The following is a 12,187-nucleotide window of genomic DNA, read 5'->3' as shown; positions in this document are numbered from 1 at the left end:
GAACCTGGGATCAGACGAGAGCAGGCAGCCTATAAGCATAACTGAGTAATCCTTTATTTTGCAAGAAGTCGGGATTTGCCCTCCAAAATGGGAAGAACTCGTAACCATTCCCCCGACAGAAATTCAGTACCTTGCTGGCCTGTGCATGCTTCGTGTAAGTGGCTGCAGAGACATACGTGCCTTCTTCTATCCCAACCACAGGTCTGATTCATCACTAGCAACTTCAGGGCTTGTATTAAAAACGTGTTGCACTTTCTGCCTCTGTGCACTTTCCGTCTTAACATACAGTTTTCCTGCCTTGCACAGTGAATGCTACTGATAACTGGAAGGTTGTTTGGTTTAGAGTATAGATGAATTGTTAAGGCACAGACACCATGCTGGCATTAACTGCTCTTCTGGTTTGAGCCTGCTTTCAAAATTGTAAATTCAGGGCTTCCATAATTGAAGCTGTGGTTTGGGTATGAATTTCTGATCAAAACTACAGATAGCTCATTGTGCTGTGCTCAGTGAGCGCATCCATTGCATTTTTCTTTGGCCAGTGCACTCGGTGTCCAACTTGTAATCTGCTGTCTCCTTGCATTGATCACGACTGGGGTGCCCTTATCTAAATTGTTCTTTGCTTTCAAACATTTTATATAAGTCTAGAGTTCCTGTTTTATCTAAATCTGCTGATGCAGAGTTCGTCAGTCATGCCAGAAAAATTGATCCTTGGCCTATAAACATCCTTACTTTGGAAATCATTCGTTCATTCTTTCTTAACCTGAAAGGCTGAACATAAATGGGCAGAAGAATCAAACACATCACTCCTCTACCTTGTCCATGATTCTTTGGTTTTCTTTTTTCAACTTTGTGATGTATGCTGCATTATGCTTTCAAGTGTTACATCAGCCAGCAAACACAGATGTACTGGTGGAACTGAGGGGCTTCAGCCTTCATTGCTACCTTGCCTCACAGCTTGTATCAGCCTGACCTCTGCAACCAGCCTTGGCTACTGCAATGTGACTTTCAGTATTCATACACAGTGGGAAATTCTTTTCTCAGTTACGCTATTAAAGTTAATGGAGAATAAGCTCAGTGAAGTCATCAGAATTGCTCTGGATTTACACCCATGTGACTGAGAGCAGAATTAAGACCATTAAGAAGATTCTCTGTTTCTGGGAAGATGCAATATTTTAAAAAAGTTTCATTAACCTCATTGTTATCATTTTACTGGAGTGGTGTCACTTAATCTGCGTAATCACAACCAAGAGGGATAAAGTGATCTACTTTACCACGTATAGTGAAATTATTTCATTTATGTTTCATTATTTTTAGCTGTACACAAAATTAACAGAATTCAGAGAAAGAAGTATTAAACTCAAACCTGTGGATGAGATTTGCTATCCTGAGGCCAAACTACGAAAAAGAAAACTCTGAATTTTGAATTAATAATGTTTTTATGTGTACAAATGTGGGTTTTATTTTTATGTACACAATTATTGAGAGAATTAACAACGAACATAAATCTGGTGGTGAGATAGGGTGGAATAGTAGAAAATGGCATTATTTGACTTTTAATTCTCGGGGATCAGGCAGTGTGGGACAACAGAAATACCTGACTCAGGTGGGAATTAAAAGCTTTAACATACATGAGGCTTAATCCTGTTGCAGCTGAAATCTTCTTTTCATGCTTTACTGTTGCTTCTGCATTTTGATGTGAAAAGTTTCAAAACTATTTTTTTTCTTTAAGATGTTGAAAGCCTCTTAAAAATGTGTTATAGAAAATGCTGAACACAGACATTTGGTAATAATGTCAATATATGGAGCTAGTCCCTTTTAGACATCTTAAGATGCAAGTTTGGAAAACTGAATTAGGAACTGACTGCTTGTTTTCTCAGTCAGTGCATCACAGTGATACAAATTTCCCATACCAGTAAAATGTGGCTATAGAGCATCTGAATGGCTTAATCCTTCTTGCAGGTATTGAACATGTGAACTTGTAGGTGCTGTTTCAAGGAAAACCAACCACCATGTTTGTTAGCCTTTTGTTACACAGTTGGGAAAGGATGCCCTGTGTGTATTCCACGTGACATGACTTATTCTATCGATTCCACGAGCTCTGGAAGGAACCCCTATAGAGATAGCTGGCATGGCCTCCTCATATGAGTGTGTCACAATGTAACCACACCTTTATTTCTGAAGAATGAAATGAAGATGTGAGTTGCTGGTCAAATCCTGCAATCCTTAATGCTTGTGAAGCCTATATTCATGCAAGTCATCTAATTCAGTGAATGCAATAGGAGATTCAGTTTCAAGGCTAGGATCTAAGTTAGTCTGTACTCCTGTTGCCAGATTATTTCTGAAACTTTGTGCATGATACTGATTTATAAGGGATACCTAAAGTCATATGACTCTAAACTGGTATTTTGGGAAGAAGAATGGGTTATGAACTTCAAGAGCAGCCTTCCTTCTCCTCCTCTTCCTCTACCACTATTTGCTTAAGTGCTCTAACCTACTGCCAGGATGTCATTTGCTGTTTCCTGCTGTTGTGAGGAGTTGGTGTTACTTGTATTTGCCGCTAACGTTAGTGATAAAATAAGGAACAAAGGGAAACGGCAATTTTTAACAGCTAATTCCCAGTTACCTACTACCCTCTTATCTCATCTGTGGATTATCTGATCAGTGGATGTAGAAACCCCGGACCGGCTCAGAGGCAGATAAGGTCAGGCATGCCTCTTAGCTCATGAACAGCACCTCACTGACTCAGAAAGAGTTGAGCTGGTTTTATGCAGCGTGCATCCTTATCCACATGGCCAGGAGGCTCAAGCCACCTCTGTGAAGACTTCTGGTGTTACTAAACTATGCTTCTGTAAACAGGGGCACTGAGGACTGGTTTCAAATGCAGCCAGCTTAGTTCTGGCCACCCCCATGCCTGCCCAGTGCTGTACACCAGCTAACATTGGCAATATGCTGCAAATGTGGGTAGACACTGCAGCAGAACCCTGACGACATCTTTATGGCAGCCTTTCCACCAACATGAACTATGGAAAATACTTACTGTTTTTGAAAGTACTGCGTACAGAACTGTTTTAATTTAAAATCCCTTTTTTTAAATTATTATTCCCACAGAAATTAAGACTTACAAGGGAAGTTTGTGTGTGTGGTTTCAAAATATTTGTGTGTGTGGTTTCATAATGCAAAAAGATTAACAGTAGTAGACTTATTTGAAATCATGGTATAACATTTCATGTTTGAAATGCGTGGTATACGACTGTTTAAAACATAACTTACTTAAACCATCATTGATCTTGTATCTGCTTTATCTGGATGGGTTAAAGCCATTAAAATACACACGTTCTTTCCACGCTATATTGATACTGTTGGAGCAAAACCATCTTTCATGTTATTTAGAAAAAAAGACCTTGCTTTGCAATTTGTAAATTGTTATTTCAGGAGTTCTTAACTATCAAAATAAAGAAAACCCTTTTGTTGTAACAAATGAAAGTACATCTAAAGCATTCCTTCATGAGGATGCATTTCATAAGGATTTTTAAGTGATTATCTGAAAAATAATTTTCCTCCATGCCTGTAAAGAGGGCTGAGTGGCTAGCAGAGATAAGGTTTCATGGAAAGGAAGAAAAAATGGAAACAACATCGTTGAGGTTATTTTTTAAGAGCTGCTGTCCTTGTAGTCCTTTCAATTTTTGTGGGGAAAGAGACTGCATTTTGTGCATTTTGAACCACCTTTCTGTTTCATTGTTGTTCTTGGTTCTCCAAAAAAAACCCCCAAAAATAATCCACCTTCCAGTGAAATCATATTAGCAGATTTTAAACAAATTCATTTCCTCATGAACTTAAGCTAAATTGTATCCCGTCAGGCCTGGTTTATCAGGCAAATGCCCCACGTTGTTTGTCAGCTTCTTTGTTGGGGGGTGAGGGGGAGGGGAAACCCAAGCAACAAAAGACCATAACCTATTGATATTACTTCTGCAATACACCGGGGGAAATAGATTGATTTAGAACTAACCACAGAAAACTAGTCGATCTGATTAGTTTACAATGGAGCTTTTTTATTTATTTATTTCTAAAGAGTAAACATCATCAATACTCGACCCTGTGTTATTGGAAACCTTGCAGACGGGGCTTGTGTCAGCACACTGGGGCTATCTGTAAGATGAAAGAAGGCAAGCTTAAAAAAATGGAGGGACCTTGTTTGTCTCATGAAATCGAAAGTCTCCAATGTCTGGTACGTTATGTGTTGTAGGATCTGGAGGAGAAATAGATAGATGAGCATTTTTATTTTAATTAATCTTTATTTCTTTAGGAGGTTATCTTTTTTTTTGAAAATTACATTTCTGTTAATCTCAAAAAGCTAGTAAAGCACAGGAAATTTTCAAACTGAATTTTACTGAAGAGCAACAGCCTGCAATTAACTTTCCCAGCATGTTGCCTCTGCACAGTGTTTTGCATGAACGGGGGGTTCAGGGTAGCAAATACTCACAGGATCAGCACAAATCTAAATATGGCCCTGATGTGCCACTTTCTGAATTGGTAATACACCATTTTCCAGTGTACTTGCTAAAAATACACTGGAAATACACAGTTTTAAAATTAAACTGATTTTTTTTTTATGGATTGGTAAGTGAGGGTGCTAGTGAAGTTTTCTGCCATAGTGTGACCCTGCTTGCTGGACAGACCATAAATGTTCTCATGAAGATGCTAAATGCTTCATTCTCCAGTTTACTTAACAAGATAATTTCACTTGACCTTAAATGATTTTTTCAGTATTATTTCAGTGTTCAACATTTTGAATACTAATACCTTATTAGAGTGTTTTCAGTTACCTGTATTCTCTCCTGCATTCTGCTACAGCTTAAGAATTAAAGGTTGATAAACAAAATATCATAAAACCCAGCAATGTGAATGTGAGCAGAAACATTCCAGCAACTTCCCTTTCCGAGGGCACAGACAGAGTGTATACGTTCAGTGCGTCTTCTGTACGTCTCGTTGACTCACCGCTGGTTTTCGTCCTTTAAAAACAAAAACCTGGGCCACATTTCTGCGGATTAACTCCCCGTTGGGTGCGGGCAGCAGGGCAGCTGTGGAGCACAGCTCGGCAGCGAGGGAGCACGGCCATACACTGCGGCGAGGCTCCCTCCTGCGCCCTATGACTTTTTAAAAAACACAGGCCAGCTTTATTTCTCCTGGGATTTAATGCTGCTTAAAAGGTTTGGGAAGGAGAAATCTCCCAAAACAACGCCTGCAAGGGAATCCCCCGGTAAAAGCAGCGGAGCAGCGCAGTAAAAGCAGCGGAGGAAGGAGTGAAATGCCAGAGGAGCTGGTCCCCAGTGCGGGGCTGCCGGCAGGTGCTGGCGGCTGCTCGGGGTGCGCGGGGGTCCCCACTGCCTCCCGCTCCTCCGCTGCCACACGCTGCAGCTGCTGCTCCTGCTCCTCTTGCTCCTGTTCTACTGCTGCTCCTGCAGCTTGTTGCCCTGGCAGCCGACCAAACTTTTCTATTTTCCAGGGACAGTTGCTGCCTGTTTTTAAGTTGCAATGACTGCAGCCTTCTATTTAGTTCCAGCATTTCTTGCTCTGAAGGATGAGGTCTGCATGTGCTGTCTGTTTTTAAGGCATAAGGGTAATGTCCTGTTTCAAAAAATACTCAAACTGTTTTTTCACTTTTAAGTGTAGGCTTCTCAGCAAGAAGGATTTTCGTATTATACCTGTATTAAGTAAAAATGATTAGTCCTTTTATAATACAGTAACATACGAGAGGTGCCCATTTAGCAGCAGTCACCTGTGATCCTGTCAGTCCTTGGAGTGTTGCTGTGACAGATTTTATATCCAAGATTTGGTTACTGGAGTATTTAAGTAATCCATTAAAATATACTTAGAGTTTGAAATTAGGAGATCATCGACAGTCCAGAGCCTCTTTCAGTCCTGTGGAGGTGTTGGAGGTGTTTCTTACTCGTCCCAGGTGGTGCCTGAGCAAGCACAGGCCTCCCTGAGCTTTTCTAAGTGTTCACATCCACCAGCCAGAAGTGTCCCCTTGCACTGCCCCACGGCCTGATTTTCAAGACAAGTCACTGAAGCCCTTGAAGAATAAAACATCTTAGTTTTGTTTAAGATCCATATTTCTGTTAGATCATGGATAGTTCAACCTCCCTTTACAGCAAAATAGGGTAGTTCAAGCAATCTGCTGCGTGTTCTGTCTGCAAGAACTGGCCTTTATTTAGGTAGGTTGTGAAAGTAATGACGAAAAAAAGCACATTTAGGTACAATTTTAAACATGTCCTTTATGCTTTAACTGCTTAGTTGGCATTCAGTGTATTGTAAAAACATCTCTTGCACATGCTGTTAGAATACCATGCCAGTTTTCAAAGCATTAACATTGCTAGATGGAGCATTGTTAGCCAAGATGCATTTTTTTGTTGTCTGATAGCATTCAAAAAGGAAAAACAAGAGAGGAGTTGGTGTAGGGAATATCCTGGTGAATTATTTTAGTCTTCCTCTGACTATACTCCCTTTCTTCCCTTTTCTATCCCTGTTAGATGTTAACCTCTTCCCTTCTCCCCCCCTCCCCCCCGCCCAAGAAAAAGTCAGTCATCAGGGTAATTTTAAGGCTTTTTCTCTCAACGGATAATAGTGTGGAGCCACAGAAATTATTCTCTACTTGTCATATATATTGGATTATCATCTAAATCATATTATAAAGCGGCATGAAGAAGCAAGCAGTTGTGCTTGCCCTCCTTACTGCTTAGCTCAGCTGAGCTGTTATTGTGGTGAACATATTTTCAAGGCAGGGCTATTGTAATTTTAAAAGGGATAGGGCTAGGGTGTGCTTCCTAAGTAGGAGCTGACTGCTGGAGCGGACAAGGAAAAAAGCTGAAAACTACAGACTGTTTTACTTTGTATTTGCATTTGGTTGTGAAATTGAGTACTTCTAGTGAATTTCAGTCATCAGCTTATTGCACTTAATACAGCATAGTTTCTGTTGGAATCTGTATGCTTTTTGCTTGTTCATGTTTTCTTTAATATCTATAGTTCTGTGCAATCACAAATCCATAGAGAAGGAGAATTTAGAAGTGTTTTTTTTAACCTTGCTATATGCTCTCTTCTTTCTTCGTTAATAGGTATTAATGTTACTGTTTTCTAGAGAATATTGAAATAAAATGCTAGACAAGTTCCTCGAGCCATTCCTTTATTAAAGTGTTCATCTTTTTTATATCAAAAAAATCACTCTGATTCACCTTCCTGTCAGTGCTGTAGTGAGGAAAGGATTCCCCATTAGGATAGTTGCCATCTCTTTGAGAGTACTCTGTTACATTATTTTTTGAGCCTGAAGCTACCTAGTAAATCATGAGAGCCTACTGTGAGAAAGACAGGCCTATTTTAACAAATCCTTGCTGTTGCTTTTTTTGTAAGGGTTGCTTCCACTATAATTGCACTTTAAGGGATTTTTGCGGTTTATTCATCTCATCATGAAATTTACATATAAACTTCTAGGTTGTGTTTAAGCTAACATACATTATTTCCATGGTGCTTCTGAAGTGAAGAAATACTTGTTATGGTTGTACTAATACAGAGTTTCTGAGAACACACTCAAATGAGAATTTGCTAATTTTCTTAGAGAAGCCAGCTTGTATATTATTGCTCTATATATGTATGTATATAGAGATGTGGATGTATAAGCTTATGTGCACATATCATATGCTATCAGGTTTCATTATGTTGTAACAGAAGTATATACAGGAGAGAGGAGCAAAGAGTTGAAGCATTTTGGACAAAAGGGTTAATACCATACGTTAATGCGCTGGATGATGCCATGTGGTATCATTTGTGAGCTCTGAGGTGGCTGACCATTTCCATTTTGGTGTAAATCCCTTGAGAGGGAAGGCATTTCAGAGCTGGGTGTGATCTGTTCTCCTGGTAAGAGTGATTGACAAGGAATGAATAAATAGTTAAAAGAAATGAATAAATACCACCCCCCTGTTTAAGTCCAGGCACACCCCGGCTGGCACATATATATTCTAATGAAACACTTTAGCCAGATGCTTGCGTTGGTTGTTAAGAAAAAACATTCCTGAAAAGCCAAATCGTCGTTTAATCACAAGTGCTTGTGATAGAGTTTTCTTTTATGGTGACATTTTAGTGACAATTTGAATAAATGCAGGGAATTACAATATTTTGCAAGTAGGATGTATTGATAAATATATATGCAGAAGGTGACGGGAGCCTCTTGAGTGGAAGCAGGGGCCCTGACAGCAGATTCTTGGTCAATTGGTGAGGTGAAATGGTTCACTGAATTGGATAACACAGTGCATACCATAGTGACTGATTAAATTGATTTGTCCATGACTACCTCCTACCCTGCTACTGAGGCCCTTTAACCTATTTTCAAGCTTTTTTAACCATTCTAAATACATATGATATTAAGGGAAAGAAGCAAGTCCAAATAAATTCACAGCTATAAAATTCTATATTCTGAATTAAGATAAAACGCACGATTTTCAGAATGTCTGCACGCTCCCATGTTATACTGTATTTATTACACCACACTTAGCCCGGGAACAGTACACTGCTAGAAACCAATGAAGAAAATAATAAACATAATTCTTTAGTATAACCTAAATTATAATAAATACCACACTTGTGAATTCTTAGATGTATTTTTTGGAGGGGGAGAAAGTAAAATGCTTAAGGGTTTTTGTTGTTGCTGTTCTTTTGTTTCTCTAATTGCAAGTTTTAGTCTCTTATTATTTTACCCAGAAGGTGTTTAGAAAGCTTGTCAAGGAAACATAGCTGAATGCCAATTAAGAAGACTGAGTGCTACTGTTAAATGGGGGTCAGTAATTTGAAAATATCTGCAATGAGTTGGGAAAAAAGTAGTCTGATGGATATTGTTTAATAACTTAAACCTTTTTTTTTAAGTTAGAGGGGGAAAAAGGTTGATGTTTTGGTCTTAGATCAGCATGTTTGTATTTTACAACATATTTAGTATGTACCTGCTAGGGAAATCAATACTAAATGACAATGGGGCTTGTACATGTTATTTTCTACCTGATTCAAAGGAAGCTTTACATTCTGTGTCTCTTCATGGGTTATTCTGTAGTATATGTAGACAGACTAGTGTAAGCATAGTCTTCAAATTCCACTGAAAAATCACATAAAACTTCAGTGCAGTGGTGACATAAAAAAGGAACCAGTTCACCTAAAATATGCTATTGCAGTTATCATAGAAGTGCAGAGTTCATATAATAGGTTTGGTTTCTTGTTTCTTATTAATTTATAGGGAAGATATGACAATTTAATTACAATGTTTTCTGAAACGATAATGAAGTTCTGTTCATCATTTAACTTCCCTAAGTTATAGGTCAGTCTTGTAGGACATGACAGCATGCCATGGGCAACCTATGCTGTTTTTTCATTTGTCTGTTAAAATAAAGATATGGTTAGTGTGTCGCTAATAAAGAAGAAGAGATATGAAGAGGGAGGTGCTGAGGGATTGTTTCTTGGAGTGGATTTGCAAATGTTAACAGCCATTTTGCAATCTTGTTAAAAATTACGCAGGTTTCACCAATAGCATTTCTTTGGAAGGTAAAGTAAATTCTGTAGGTGAGACTCCAGCTGTACATACAGCTTTGCATGAACTAAACTTCTTCAGTTTGTATAGACTAGTAGTGACCACTAAATACTAGCTGAAACAGTGCCTTGTTACTTTCCAGGAATCTGAAAATTTAAAATATTTTGATGTGTGCTCAAGCCAGAACACATTGCACTGTTTTGTATATATAGTTAGTTATAATTACAGTCTTTTTTAATCCTTTAGTTGACTCCACCAAGCCTAAGTATTTGTGTGGTTGTTTTTTATATTAGTTGATGGTTAAGGGAAAGCAAAAAAAATTACTGGTTTAGCTCTCTCCAGTGACATGTTAGATTATAATTAATTAAATGTCTGTGCATGCAGTGCAAGTTTTATAAAACAAAATCAGAAACTATAGAAAAATAGCCAAAATAGAAAGCTGAGTGGTGAACATGACTGGCATAGGGTCACCATGCCAAAGGCATATAATTCTTTCTTTGTATCATGTTAGAACAAGGTAATGCAAGGACTGGTGTTCTTGGCGTGTGTTACAAAGCGAGAGGATTCAGTAAGGAATTGCTGGAGATTTCTTCCGGACTCGCCTGCCTAACAAGGTCAATAGCAGAGTATTTAGCGGATTTTAGCCATTTTTGACAACTGGGGAGGAGGCCTTGCCTGTGCTGCGTGGGGGCGGCTCCTGGGCAGCCATGTCCTGTTGAGGCACCGCGGGTCACCACCACTTGCACGTGGCTTGGGAATTTTGAGAGAAAACAAACCAACCCTGTTTTATGACTCTTGCCAGGGCTTTATTTATTTTCTTTTGAATCGAAACTGTAAATGCCAGTTATGAACCCTCTGCAACATAAGCGTTGTAAAAGTTTGGCCCCCACCCCTGCTCGTCGTGTCTTGGCTGAGCCGGGGGAGGCAAGGTGCCAGGCCCCGGGTGAGAGCCTGGCTGGTGACAGGGCACCACATCCCTCCTCCACGTTTGGGCTTCCCTGGCTGAAAGCAGCACGTCCGTTAGGACATGGTTACATCTGAGGCTGAACATCTCTCTGCACGTTTCTTTATGGCCCCGACCCGGCGACGGGCGAACGCGGAGTGAAGCCGCCTCAGGGCGAAGCCGCCTCAGGGTGAAGCCGCCTCAGGGTGAGGAGGCCAGCGCTGGTGACGGCCTCCTCTGCGCTCCTCGCCCCGCTTTGCCATGTTCGTTCCGTCGGGCGCTGAAACACGAGTACTGGCAGGCGTTTAATGCTGTAAATGCCTGGTAAACAGAGCTGTTGGCGGCGGAGCCATGCCTGAGTATCGGGTGCCCTCTAGTGGGGCCGGGGCCCGGCGCCGGGCCCGGGAGGCGGCGGCCGCGCCCCGGCGGCGGCCCGGTAGGGAGGGGAGAGCCGAGCCGGCAGGCCTGGACCCCCGGTAAAAGGTTCCCAGTCCCAAGCACAAGGTGTTTTTGGCACCGGTGCGACAAAGGGGTGCCTTCACAGTGACTTAAAAAGCAAAACTCAGATGTCCCTCAGCCTGCGGCAGTGGGCTATGGGTGCAGAAGCCCCCGCTGTTTCACCAGCAGACCTTGTGAAGGCTTACTCTGAGCTTACCTGATGTAGAAAATCCTACCGTTTGACACTGCGTTTTATAACTAGCTGTCTGTCTTTGGTTTTAGATGCTACAACTGTGGTGGCCTCGACCACCACGCTAAAGAATGTAGTCTACCTCCGCAGCCAAAGAAGTGCCATTACTGTCAGAGCATCATGCACATGGTGGCTAACTGCCCCCATAAAACTGTCTCGCAGCAGCCCACTAGTTCTCAGGGAAGACACGAAGCTGAACCGCAGCCTTCCACTTCTGCTTTCCCGAGAGAAGGGGGAGGAACGCACGGCTACTCATCTCCATCATACTCTCAGGAGGGCAGGCCAGAGATCTCGGAGCACTCGGGCAGGTCACCACAGGAAGCTTCGTCGAGTAAGTTGTCTGCATCGCCCGAAGAACCGAGCAGAAAGGGGCCTTCTGTTCAGAAAAGGAAAAAAACTTAAAGCATTTGTCATAACTTTCCATTTTCTTTATCCTCTCGGGATGTCTACCTCATGCAAGTACAGGGGAAATAATTTCATTATCAGTAGCTGACCTGGAATTTTAACTACTGTTGAGGAACTGTGAATTTTTTTTCTTTGATAGACAAATCACTCCAAGAAAAATACATTTGAGCAGGGTGCATTATGTTTTACCTTCTGTATGTGTGTGTATGAGTGTGCACGCGTGTGTGTGTATGTGTACATATCTATAAATATATATTTTTTCCATCAGACCACTCTCCAGCTCCCACAAGACACTACTGTGAAGCAATAGGCACAGTATCTACAAACATTCCTGAACTCATTCCTTGAACCTATTTCCAAACATGTTCAAAAAAAACAAACAAGAAAACTCAAGAAACCTCACTTAAAAACAAACCAAACCTGAAAAACCACACACAGAACTGAGATCAAGACTGTTACTTCTCTTGTGAACCAAAGGATACTTTCATATTTTAAAGCTGCCATATGGTACTAAAGATACTAAGACATCCCCCATGCCATCAATTTGAGTTATTTTCTTTCTCATCTTCACAAAGTATCAAAACCTCTC

The 12,187-nt window shown here is 40.8% G+C and overlaps 1 protein-coding gene across 1 annotated transcript in view; it reads left to right on the top strand.

Moving 5' to 3' along the window:
- The window catches only part of LIN28B (lin-28 homolog B), a 93,468-nt gene extending 81,873 nt beyond the window's left edge, over window positions 1-11,595 (top strand). Inside the window, exon 4 of the mRNA XM_068412966.1 lies at window positions 11,226-11,595. Within this exon, the coding sequence (XP_068269067.1) occupies window positions 11,226-11,595 (370 nt within the window). The remainder of the gene's footprint in view (window positions 1-11,225) is intronic.
- The last annotated feature ends 592 nt before the right edge of the window (window positions 11,596-12,187 follow it).

The sequence above is a fragment of the Nyctibius grandis genome, chromosome 1, assembly GCF_013368605.1.
Source record: "Nyctibius grandis isolate bNycGra1 chromosome 1, bNycGra1.pri, whole genome shotgun sequence".
In the NCBI taxonomy this organism is placed as follows: Eukaryota; Metazoa; Chordata; class Aves; order Nyctibiiformes; family Nyctibiidae; genus Nyctibius; species Nyctibius grandis.
This window is presented reverse-complemented; position numbering and strand designations above follow the sequence as displayed.